Consider the following 12,870-nt stretch of genomic DNA (forward strand, 5'->3'; position numbering starts at 1 on the left):
GGAGTGGCTCTGTCACTTACTAGCTGTAAGACCCCTAGAAACCTGTTTCTCATCTCTGAACCTCAGCATTCTAATCTGTAAAGTGGAGCTAGTAAAATGTGTATCTCTGTGCTGAGCACACAGAAGGGCTCCAGATCTCTCCCACCAACCACAAATAAATGAACAGGTGCATGCATGTGCATGCATGCAGGTGCATTAAATGTTAAAGGAAAACACAGTGAAAGTTAAAAAAGACAACACGTGTGCATGTGATTTCTGGAGGCTTCCATAAAGAAGAAACACAATGGTTTCTTCTGGGAGAGAATGACAAAGATGAGGATTATGAAGAACGTCTTTTCTTTTCCTTTTGTAAATATACAAACGTGTGCAGAATTTCTTTTGTTATAAAAAATGATAATTTCAAGAGGACATAATTAATGGCCATCTTCAGTGGACCCAAATGCACTTTTATGTTAAGCTTTTAGGAGCAAAATCATAGTGTTAACCAAGACAGCCTCATATGCAGCAAGTGAAACGGATAAAACAATCACCATTATATTTTAGCTTTAAATTACTTTAGGATATCTAGATTGTTCTAGCACTATGAAAAATCACAACGAGTTGAATTTATACACTATCTAAAGAAATAAGGTTCCCATTAATTTAAAATATATTTCATTATTATAGAACACAGCCATGAAACCCCATACAGGTTCTATGAGCTTACTTGACGTTAATGCATGGAAGAAGGTTTGGGAAAGACGCACGCAGATGTATTGATTACTATGAGTTCTGTTGGGGAGGTACCTAGGACGGGGCAGAGGTTAAGGTAGATGTAAGACAGTGTTAGGTTGCCCGTAATGTTTTAAGTTTTTAATATTTTACATGTGTCATGAAATATTAATTTTTTTAGAAAGAAGCAGAAAAGAATCTTTGGATATTATCCATTCCAAGTCCTCATATTTATAGACGGGGACACTGAGGTACAGAGAGGTTACAGAGACTCCTGGCTCAGATGCCCCTCCCATCCTCACTTGCAGGGGGGTGGCCAGCGACAGTGACAAGGGCATCTGCCACAGTTCATCATCACACAAAATCACCATTGGCAGGAAGGTGCTGACATAACAAACTGAGGAGTTAGTCATCAACAATCAGGGACTGCTTTTTCCAAAAATGAGGTTTTAGTTACATTATGAATCAGTCAATACATTTCTCAACTCCAAACAGTGGTATGTTAAAAAAATTTTTTTAAATAGTCATATTAATGTCATATTAATGCTAAACACAATTACATACAATATTTTCATACTATCTGAGCAACTTCAAACTGCCTTCTGAAATTGGCCTTTAACAAAGGAGAATAGTACAGGCAATTAGGAACTAATGAGAACCATGTTAATCCAGCGGGTGATAAAGATCAGGAAAAGTCAACACCCGGAAAAGCTGACTCTCCCTCTGCCGTCAGTGAGGAGCAGATGAGAGGCCGCCATGGACTGAAGACAGCTCGCTTCTTCAAAGACTTTTCACATGACCTTGGGATATGAAAGAACTCAGACACTGCAGAGAAACCTGGCAGGTGCCACCGAAGGATGCTCAGCACCTCCCAGCAGACCCACTGGGTTGACCATGCCCTAGCAGGCTCCCCAGGCTCTGGGACCCGGATCCCCGGCCAGGCCCTCCCCTGCTGAACTCTATGCTCCCTCCCAGTGGAGCCAGGAGCCTGGGCCACCATCTAGCCTACATGACAGGATAGCCCTTCCACCCTTGTCAATAGCCACCGATCTGGCCTGAAGACTGATGTCACTGGGACTGTTTATGGAGCAGCCTTGCCGGAGTAGTTAGAGGACTGAAGCAAACGTTGTTCTAAAAATGCTGGGAATGCATCTCAATTGGGCAGCTGGAGACTTGTCCTAACTTTTATTGCTATTTTTAAGATACCTCTATCCCTGGCAAGGCTGGGCTGGGGCCCGAGACCTCAGTTTTATTTGACCACATTTATCTCCAGAGGTCACTGAAAGCTAAGAATAAGAAGGGTCATTGAGTTCCCAACACTATTTGCCAGAAAATCAGAACAAACTTCATTTCCCACCACAGGAGCAGTTTTAAACACTGGCTCTGGGGCTAGCCATAGAGCTACCTCCATCTCTTACAATCTCTCCTTTCCTCCCTCCCTCTCCCGCCCTATGTCTTTCCCCTTCTCCCCCATCTTTCTCTCTCTCTCTCTCTCTCTCTCTCTCTCTCTCTCTCTCTCGTTCATTTCTATTTCTTAAAGCCACTGATGGTTCCTGACTTATGGCATCAGTAGGTTGCCGCCACTCCAAAACTCCTGAGACTTCGGTGAGCTGGGCAAGTTCATGCAGCATGCAGTAAGTAGGACCCACTGAGGCAGGGATCTGATTCAACAGTTATTGCCCATTTAGAAATAGGCAGCCCCAAAGTAGACCTATTTGATATGCTCTATCTAGATAATATGTTGACCCTACTCTCTGGATACTTGCTTATACCGCAGAGCAACATCTCTTTATTTTAAATCTCTTTATTTTAAATACATCTCTTTATTTTAAATATAACCCACTGGTCTTCACACTGCAGCCAGAGAGAACACCAACATAAAGTATAATTTCAGCCCTGCTCCCTATGGCTCCCTGCTGCCCTAAGACGGAGTGCACATGCCTCCATATGACCATCACGTTCTTGGTCTGGCTTCTGTATTTTCTTCCCGCCTCACCCCTCGGAGCTTACCCTCCAGCTCCCACCACCAAACAACAAGGAGCCCATCTCCCTGGAATGTCTTGTTCCCCCAGGTCCCCTTCACCAGGTGATGCTCCCTTTGGGTCCCCCAGCACTCCTCCCACTCCACTCACCACCCAGGCTGGCTCAGTTGCGTGAATGAGGAGGGTCAAGAGAGCATCAGTCTGGCCAACCTTGTACTGTTCAGTCTTTAGGTTTTAGCTTCCTTGAAGCATCCTCGGAATACTTAGGTCTGGGTTAGGTGCAGGCCTCCTACTTTGGGGCTCTCAGAGCTCCTTGAAGTTACCCCATTATACATTGCTTTAATTCCTTGCTGACTTGCCTGTCTCCTCCATCTAGACTTCTTGAGGAAGGTATTGTGTCTTATTCCTGCACCCAACAAGCCTCTATAGTAAGGTCTGAAAAATAGTTGCACAGTGAACTCAAAATCCTTACTGGTCCTGAGTAAGGAGAACATGACTCCAAGACTCATTTTGGTTTGATCTTGCAGATAAATTTTCTTAGCAGAAGTATAGAATGCACTTCCTACAAATGCACCCAGTAATAATTCTGCCACTTTGTTGGAAGAGGTTTATTGTTGTTTAATGGGCCACAGATAAGCCACAATCCCATTAGCTTGCACGGCAACAATGGAGAGAAGAGTTATCGGGGCGTTGCAGCTGGTTGGCGAGTCCAGTGACTCTGAAAGCAGATACAACAAAGCTTGATCTGCTCTATGTGTAGTAATAATATCTGGTATGTTGGGCATTTGTTGTTGTGTCCATTCGTCGTAAGTTCTCACCGGGGAACTTCCTCCTACTCTGTTCTTCAGATGAAGCTCATTCCACCTCCAACCCCCAAGTCCTCCTCTGGCTACAGTGATTAGTTCTGGGGAGAGCATGCATACTGGTCATGGCTGATGAGACTTTTGCAGGATCATTGGGAAAGAGGTATGTTCCCATCTGGACTTAGATCCAATAGCTGCTGGCAGTCATACTCCATACCCCATATTTATTGACTGGAGTAGAGTTGGGAGGGAAGTGGACAAAGACTTGGTTTTTGCAGACTTGATTCAATCAAGTCTTGCCTAAAATTAGAATGACTCTCAACTTTCAATATGGAGGCCCGTTAAAGCCCTTTTATGTTTAAACCAGCAGAAGCCCCTGGTATATCTGGAAAGCATATTCATAGTGTTACCAAAAGATCTAATTGTCAGGGGCAAGGTCACAGACCCTCAGTGCTCAACAGACTTGTGCTTCTAGACCAACTAAAGAAACACACATGGAATGCATGGGTGACACAGGGGGTTAAGTGTCCAACTCTTGGTTTCAGCTCAGGTCATGATCTCAGGGCCATGAGAGTGAGCCCTGCATCGGGCTCTGCATTCAGCAGAGTCTGCTTAGAGTTTCTCTCACTCCCTCTGCCCCTCCCCACCTGTGCTCTTTTTCAAATAAATAAATCTTTAACAAACCCCTCACATATAGTGTTAGCCTTGCTTCCCCACACAACCCATACTGGTGCTGCTCCCTGCTATGCCTGGACATTGAAGCTTCTGTTCTTGGATGAACTTGAGTTTTACTTCAGGATCTGTCACTGAAACCTCAGTAACTCAGAGAATTCTTCACAATTCTAAGCCTCGGTTTCTTCTTATGTAGAATAAGGAACTTCAACGAGATCATTTCTATACCTTCCAATTATAGAAATGATTCTTTAAATATTACTTCTCAGTGCATGTTTAATGTAAACCTGCTGACTGACTTCATGCACTCTGCTGGAGCATATCTAGATGCTACCAGAGAAGCCTCAAGCTGGAACACATCCTCTGTATAGTGGAACTCTGTCTTTCGGATCTGTAGGCCAAAATCCAACACCAAGGACAGACAGTCTGACATGCCAGATGTACAGAAGGGTGGCCCCAGGGCAGTGCACCATGTAGCAGCAAATATTCCTGCATCAGACTTCATCTAAGAGTTAGACCCTCTCTACCCCCAGATGCGCAAGTACTAGCTACTTGCATTCATCTAAGCTGACCTGAATCCATTTCTGTGAATAAATTCACTTACCTGTTCTTAGATCTGGCCCCTAGTTTTGAGTCTTGTCCTGATTGGCCAGAGTTGAACCCTACAGTTATCCCTGCTAGGACCAGAATACCTTTCTATTTAAATCACAAATTGGTAAGGTTGCATCACTCAGCTATCTGAGCTGGGAAAGCCAATTCGTTTTCTCTCTTGTGAATCAGAGCCCGAGCAGCTATCTCATGAATGGTGTGCCTTGGGTACCAGGTGGGAAAGCATGACAGATGCACTCAAGGTCACCAGTGCTACAACACTACTCAAGCACTGCGTCTCCCACGGAGGCATCACAAGTCCTTACATCAGATACACTTGAGGATGGCCTGGAAAAGCCCTCCATTGGCCCCTCAATACCTTTCTTAGGTTTTGGTTTTTGTTGTAGTTATTGTTCTATTTTTTAAAGATTTTATTTATTTATTTATTTGAGAAGAGAGCACAAGCAGGGGGGAGAGGCAGAGGGAGACGGAGAAGCAGACTCCCCCCTGAGCAGGAACCCCCAATGCAAGGTTTGATCCCCAGACCCCATGGTCATTACCTGAGCCAAAGGCAGGTACTTAACTGACTGAGTCACCCAGGAGCCCCTGTTCTATTTTTTTTTTAATATAGGTAATGTGATCTTGGCTCAAGTATTTCCTGGGGACTATCATTTCACAAGGATACAAAATGGTTAAAGAATTTATTCCCCTGTGTTTTTTCTCTTTATTTGTCCTTCTTGTGTTAATAGTGGAGAGTTTTCTGTTTCTTGGCTTCCGTGATCCCCATGTTGGTGGTTTTCAATCAAGATTCTGACCTGGATCTCTCAGGAATTCTAGCTTAGTTGGGTCTAGGAGTTAGGTGAAAACTTGCCCACCATTTTTTAAATCAATGTGATGGAAATCAAATTCATCATAGGTACCATGAAACTAGATTCTCTGAGCATCTTCCCCATCCCTGTCAATGGACCCACCTCTGACTTTGGCCCAATCTTGAGAGATAGTCTTGATTTGGGCTCCCTCTTAGGTCTCTTGCCACCAGCACTGTCATGTATTCCAGTAAATAGCTCATCTTCTCACCTCCTCCTCCTTCCTTCCACTGCTCTGGTCTACACCTGCCATGGGTCATGTCTGATTAATGGCAGCACCTTGGCTGCCCTCCTTGGGCTCCCCCAATTCTAGTGCATCCTTCTCTCCGAGACTAGATTACTTTTCCTAAGCCTACACTTTATTGACCATTCCTGGTACTAAAAAGCTCACTTCCTGTTGCATCACATTGCATTTCCTGCAATATTTCAAGATTTCCCATTATCTACTTCATCCTACTTGTTCAAATTCAACAATGCTTTAGCTAATACCATCCTAGGAGTTTTGATACCCTGTATTTCCCATATTATTCCTTATTATCTTTGAAGTGTTCTTCTTGCTAACTACATTACCGAGCCATTAAATGTTCATCTAGCACCCCAAATTCATCCTCACCCCATGAGTAGCCCCTGCCAACTCCCCACCTAGCAGACTCTCTGTCTTACAACTCCTCACCGGCCCTCCAGGAAGTCTATCCTTTCCTTTCTAGTTCCCACTGATCTTCCTCTCCCCTGAACACCCACAGTGCTCATGGTCCACACTGGATAGAATTCCTGAATAGCCTGCTATGTCCTATCTTCTCTGCTGGGTTCTTCCAACCAGACTATGACCCCCTTGGTGGTAAAGACAAGTCTATATACTTCTTTGTCTGCTCTGTAGTGTCTAGCAAAGACACTCAATAAATATTCATTAATTCACTGAAATTGATTTAGCATGACTCAGGGCATTGAGGGTAGGAGAAGGAGGGGGAGGAGAGTGATAGAAATCTAGATATTCCAGATAACTACTTGGGATCTACCACTTCTAGTCATCTGCTGCCCTCCTCCTCCCAATGACTTTACCTGCAGAACTGAACCTCCTGGTCAAACTGTGAGTTTTCTGGCTGCGTTCCTTCTTTTAGCTGGCTGACGTTGAAAAAGGAGAGGGTGTGGTTGACAAAGCCATGCAGAGTCCCGTTGTGACTATAGGCATACTGGTACACCAGGCGGGGAATGAAGTCAGAGGTCACGGCGATGACAAAAGCCTGGAGGACAGAAGTGCAAGTACTTGAGGGGTGGTTGAGACAGATGCCGTCCAGGTGGCACAGCATCTCTCTGGGGCAGAGAGACCGGTTCCCTTGGGACTCCCCATCCAGAGGCACTGCTCTGAGAGAGAAATCCTTATCTCTGAGTTTATGCAGCTTCTCCACCTCTGACATGTGTTAAGTGAATCTGCTAGACAGTGGCTGGTGGCTAAGGATGCTCAGCTAGTATGGATCATTGGGTTCTGGAGGGAAGGAGCCCCTCTGAGATATCCGAGTGTTGGCCAAGCCGAGGCAGAGTAGAAGATTTTCTGAGAAGATTACTGATAGTGATAAGAGTGCCACTTATACACAAGGTGCAAGGACACTGAATGACCATGGACCTCTGCCTCTGGGTGATACCGGAGAACCAGGAATACCACAGATATGCAAGAATAGGTCCCTCCATTTGACCATTGTCTCTTGGCACTTTTTAGCACAGCACATAATGGAAGTTGTTTTTCAACTGTTTGACTCAGGAAAACTGAGACACAGAGGGGAAGGAGTGGGTCTTGCCCGATCGAACCACACATACCCAATGTGCTGTCTGGCATATTTAAGTGTTCTATAAATGTCTACGGAGCAAACCAAACAATGAGTGAATGATTGCGTGTTTGAACATGGGGGTACTTTCTGCAAAGAAAATCTTAAATCTTTCTGGCAGGTGTTTACACTGTATTCTGCACCAACAATTAAAGCCCTTTAAAAAATGTAGTTTAGGTATTGTTTTCTAAAGGTATATGTGAGTGTGGATGGCTATAACCATATTTGAGAATGAGTAATGTACTTACTGAGCATTTGCTAGAGGTCCTTTCATCTTCCCATTTAATTTCCAGAATGATCCTTTTTGGTGGGTAATCTTATGCTCTTCCATTCTTACAGATTGGTAACAAAGTCTTTAGCAAGGCCAGGGAGGTAAGACTTCCTGTCATTGTTTCATATGTTGGAAAGTGCCGGTAGGCAAAGCCTCTTTTCAAGCAAACACAGTCCAACGTGGCTACAGATTTAGTTTCCAAAGTGTACCTGATTTGTCAGTCTTAAGATGTGTGCTTCTTGTGTCAAGCATTCAAAATGCAGGGGGTTGGGACGCCTGAGTGGCTCAGCGGTTGGGCATCTGCCTTCAGTTCAGGGCATGGTCCCAGAGACCCAGGATCGAGTCTCATATTGGGTTCCCCAGAAGGAGACTGCTTCTCCCTCTGCCTCTCTCTGTGTCTCTCATGAATAAATAAAATCATTTTTTAAAAAATGCAGGGGGCTGATTCTCTCTGCCTCTCCCCACACCTCTCTAGTTATTTTATGTGTTCTTAATAGACAACCAAGTCACAACCAGAACCCATGTTTCTCTCCCAGGGGAAGGGGGTGGTGGCTTTCTTGGTTTGCACTGGTCTACAGGGTTTTCTTGGGAGGTAGAAGAAAAGGCCCTGGCTGACCACCATCCATACAGAAGGCTAAAGCAAAAGCTCCTATTGGCTTGGGCCCAGCAGGATTTCCTCTGAAATGTGGACTGGTCTGGCAAGGCCGTTAAGGAGGTCACAACAGGTAGGACCCCTCTTCTTGTATGTCCTATCTTAACCTATGTGTGCCGGAGTCCATAGGAATAATTACGACTTTGCCTTGACAGCTTGGAGGAACTGTAATTAGGAACTGCAGCCCAGGCAACGCTCCAGGTATTGTCTAGCTCGGGAGTAGAAAAAGAAAAGAAAGCGATGGATAGATAGGCGGCATTCTTTCCTCGTTATTCTTGGCTCCGAGGAAAGATCAGATCTTGACTCTTAAGGCCAAGGTATGCGTTCTGGTGGATAATTACCTTTCTTGCGCATCGTGAAATTACCGAGAACGTTGCATAGGCCTGGCCACGGCATGGTGAGTTAGAAGGCATGTACGCACTATTAACTGGGGGCTGCCTTGAGCAACGCTCCAAGAGGAAAAGGCTGGGAGCTAACATGGGCTGGTACCCTGCTTTGAAGACCTCAGCTCCCCTGGAGTCCCCTTCTGCAGCTCCCTTCCCACAGAGCTAGGGGGTCATGAATGGAACACTTACGTTGCTGATAACGGAGAACTTGCCAATCCCGGAGAGAATGTCAAACCAAATCCCTGCAAGACAGAAAGTAGGGCGCCTGGCTCACTCCCACCCTTGGCTTGGTGATGACAAGGCTGCACCTCAGGGTGATGCTCTGCAGGCAAGGTACTGGTGGAAGTTTGCAGGGGTCCCCCAGGGATGGCCTTCCTGGAAAGGCTTAGATACCCCCTGTCTGGAAACCAGGGGAACAGGTGGGGATGGACAAAGGCCTCCTGTAACCCGTAGATATGAGGATGAGGAGCTCCAAGGGATGAAGAGGCAAGGGCCTCCTCCACCCCTCTTGCATCCAGACATAGTGTGACAGCAGTAGAAGGTCACTGGGGGGCAAGGGGATGGACAGAGGTGGAGGGCCTGTCATGGTCTCTAAGCAGCGGACATACCGATATCTTTGGTTCTCACGGCATCTGGCCGTCTCAGCTCGGTCACAAACTTCTTTGCATCAAGTCGCACTTCAATGACGTTGTTGAGGAGGGCAAACACAGGTGCCAGAGGGAAGGAGGCCACAAAGAGGGTGACAAAGCCAAACTGGATGACTAAGAGAGAGAAAAGCGTAAGAAGCTTCACTGGGAAGAAGCGAGATCTAGGTAAACTCTGCCTTGCAGCCATGGCCTCTCGTCGTTTCTTACGGGGTCTCTTTCCCACCTTGTTCTCCTACACTCCCTTTTCCTCCTGCCCCGTAGGTGTGGGTCCTTCTCTCTCGGTGCCCACAGGCCCACGGGCCAAGGCCATCACCTGGAGGAAAGCTCTGGTTTCTCACAGTGAGATGTGAGAAAAGGAAGTCCGATGCTCTCCTTTTCATCATTCTATTTTTTTAAGCTTTTATTTATTTATTCATGAGAGACACACAGAGAGAGGCAGAGACATAGGCAGAGGGAGAAGCAGGTTCCCTGCAGGGGGCCCGATGTGGGACTCGATCCTGGAGCCCTGGGATCATGTCCTGAACCAAAAGCAGAAGCTCAACCACTGAGCCACCCAGGTATCCCCTTTCTGTTGCTCTTTATCTTGGGTCACTAATCCTGGTCTTCTAACTCACAGGTTGACAACCTTTCTCAGTAAGTGTCCAGAGAGTAAATATTTTTGTATTTGCAGGTCATGTAATTTTGTCACAGTGACTTAACTCTGCCATTGTAGAGCGAAACCAGCTAGAGACAAATGTAGACAAATGAGCTTGGCTGTGTTCCAATAAAACTTTATTTACAAAAGTAGTATATAAAGTGGGCTGGATTTGGCCCATGGGCCAGTTTGCCAACCCCTAATATAACTTAAAAAAAAAAGTCACCTCCCAAATTTGGCCTCTTCTTTTCATATCTGTGGTCACTGCCTTTATTTAGAAAGTGGACTCATTCATCACACATTTATTGAGAGTTCAATGAATGTCAGGCACCTTGCCAAGTATTTAAGGAGGCAAAGGTCTGGTCCTGCTTTTAGGGAGCTGGGTGTAAAGCAGAAGAGAGAAATGTACACAAAGATGTGCACCAAGATTTTATGCGTGCCGAGAGAGAAAGAGGAATGTACCAGAGATAGTGGAGACCCAAAAGAGGGGGAGCACAAGCCCATTCAGGGTGAAGACTAAGGAGAACCTCCATATCAAACACCTAACCTTAATCTTGAAAGATGGGCCTGGATTGAAGACAGCATTCCAAGCCATGGAAGCAGTTTGAGCAAAGGAGTGGAGGAAGCCTGTGCCAATCAGATGGCTGTAAGGCGTCCAGCCCCTCATCATTTCAGTCTGGGCAACTGCAGGACCCCCTAACTGCTTCCTTTGTCACCAGTCTTCCCAGGCGTCTATAGTCTCTTCCCTCAAACCCCCCAGTAGTCTGATCCTGGTAGTAACCTATCATAAAAAAATGACTGTTGGATCCCCTCTGTTTACTTATACAGACCAAATTTCTTATCGTGGGATACAGGTCCTTTACAGTCTGCTCTCAACCTACCTCTCTAGCCCCATCTCTCAACATCCCTCCCCCCACAGCCATGATGCATCTGCCTCTGGCACTGAGCTTCCCCACTTCGGGATCTTCCCCGAACACAGCAGGTGCTCCCATTCACCCATGCACACGCACTCGTTCTCCAGCTAACAATGTCTATGCCTCCCCAAGACCATTTGACTGCCATCTCCTTGGAGAATCCCCTTCCTTCTCTCTACCCTTGTCCCCACCTTGGTACCTGCCTCTGTTACAGCCACCTCTGTGTGCTATTGTGACGGATCTACTCACTCCACTAGACAGGCAAGGGCTCCATCTATCCGTAGGGGCTCAGTTACCACAGTCCTGAGTCCCAGGAAAGCCACAGTCTACTAGAACTCCCCTACGTACCAAGGGCAAGATATTTAACTTCTCCAGGTCTCAGTTACTTCAATTGTAAATTGAGGATGATGATTCCCATCTAGGTTATCACAAGGGTGAATGATATTCAAGTGCTTAGATACCAGGTGCTTAGAAAATGTCTGCTACTTAATAATTGCTCAATAATGTTACCTGTTAGGTATATTTTTACTCTTATTGGATTAAATAGCAACACTTACAGGTGGCTGCAATGTATACTGTATATCTGTATGTTAAACAGACATGAATTTAATGTGTAAGCACTGAATGAGGGTCAGGAGACCTGACCTCCAGCCCTGGATATGATTCTCACTAGCCATATGTCCTTCGGCAATTCTCTCTGTTTCAAGGGGCTTCAGCATCCTTGTTGATCAGTTCTGAAGAGACTGGTTTAAATTCCTCTTGGGTCTGATTTGTAATGATGCTGTGATCCTCATTCTCTTGGGCAAGCTTCAAGGTTCTAGGATATGTAAATAAAGAATGAAAAACCAGGATCTAAACTAAAAACCTAATAATAAAATAAAAAACGTCCACGGAGGGATATGCCTAGCCACAGTAGAAGTTTTGAGAAAGAGAATATGTGTGGAACTGCTTTTGATTTGGCCATCTGCTTGGGCCCATAGGTGTGGGTTATTGCCCTTGCTGATGCAAGTCTGTCACTGCCATGGTTCCTGATGCCCAGCAGACTCTCAGCTGGCCCTAGGAGACTGGCAGGTGCCAGTTGGTGGCAAGATGCACCAGAAGGCACGTATTTGTCAAGGTTGGGACCTTGGAATGATGCCTGCCAAGCTGGCCGAAGGAGTTGTGGTGGTGGGGATGGGGAGGAGAAATCTTCAAAAACAAGCTCTGGGAGCCTGTTCAAAATGCAAGGTCTACGGCATCTTTTAAATCAGGCTTTGCTGAGGAATTCATTTTAGAGTCAGGGGTGGGGTGGGGGCAAAGGGGGTGGAGGGGATGGAATTAAAAAGGAAAGCAAAACAGATGTTAGACTAGTTATCTAAAGCCTGTAAAATGCATGTCTGTATTTAAGTATATATATGAACATGTCTTTTATTTATGAACTTCTCAATTGGCCTTCTTGATCCAAATGAGCTCAGTTCTACAGGGCAAATGTTCTTTTTCTTGTAAGTGACCTCCTCTAGCAAAACACTGTAAACTCTCCAAAGCCCCCACAAGGGCCTGGCAAGGAGACTGATGGGGGAAGGAAGGGTCAGGTTACTTCTGAGTGGCTATAAAGGGAGACAGCTTGCCCTCTCCATGCTTGAGCAAATGGCACTCAGAAACCTCGTCTCTTTCAGGATATAGGAAAATAGGACTGTCCACTCACTCTCCTTTCCTTCACGTGATCTCCAGCGGCAGATAGGAGCCCTCTACCTGGGGTTACCCTGATGGTTTGCTGTTCAACCTTCATAAACTCTCCAGATACACAGGCTCCCTTTGGTCTTTGTTATGTCAACACAAACGTTGTTCAGTGGTGGCTCAATCCTAACTGAGTGCATGAATTACCCTAAGGCCATGACATGGTTCTGATTTTCCTCCTTGCCATGTAAGCTTGTGTCTCTAGCAC

At 45.7% G+C, this 12,870-nt stretch overlaps 1 protein-coding gene across 1 annotated transcript in view; it reads right to left on the minus strand.

Moving 5' to 3' along the window:
- The window catches only part of ANO2 (anoctamin 2), a 340,992-nt gene that overhangs the window by 7,359 nt on the left and 320,763 nt on the right, over positions 1 to 12,870 (minus strand). Inside the window, exons 21-23 of the mRNA XM_055315496.1 lie at positions 9,360 to 9,512; positions 8,941 to 8,993; positions 6,682 to 6,863 (exon numbers count right to left, since the gene is read on the minus strand). Of these exons, the coding sequence (XP_055171471.1) occupies positions 6,682 to 6,863; positions 8,941 to 8,993; positions 9,360 to 9,512 (388 nt within the window). The remainder of the gene's footprint in view (positions 1 to 6,681; positions 6,864 to 8,940; positions 8,994 to 9,359; positions 9,513 to 12,870) is intronic.

This window comes from Nyctereutes procyonoides, unplaced genomic scaffold, assembly GCF_905146905.1.
Source record: "Nyctereutes procyonoides isolate TBG_1078 unplaced genomic scaffold, NYPRO_anot_genome, whole genome shotgun sequence".
In the NCBI taxonomy this organism is placed as follows: Eukaryota; Metazoa; Chordata; class Mammalia; order Carnivora; family Canidae; genus Nyctereutes; species Nyctereutes procyonoides.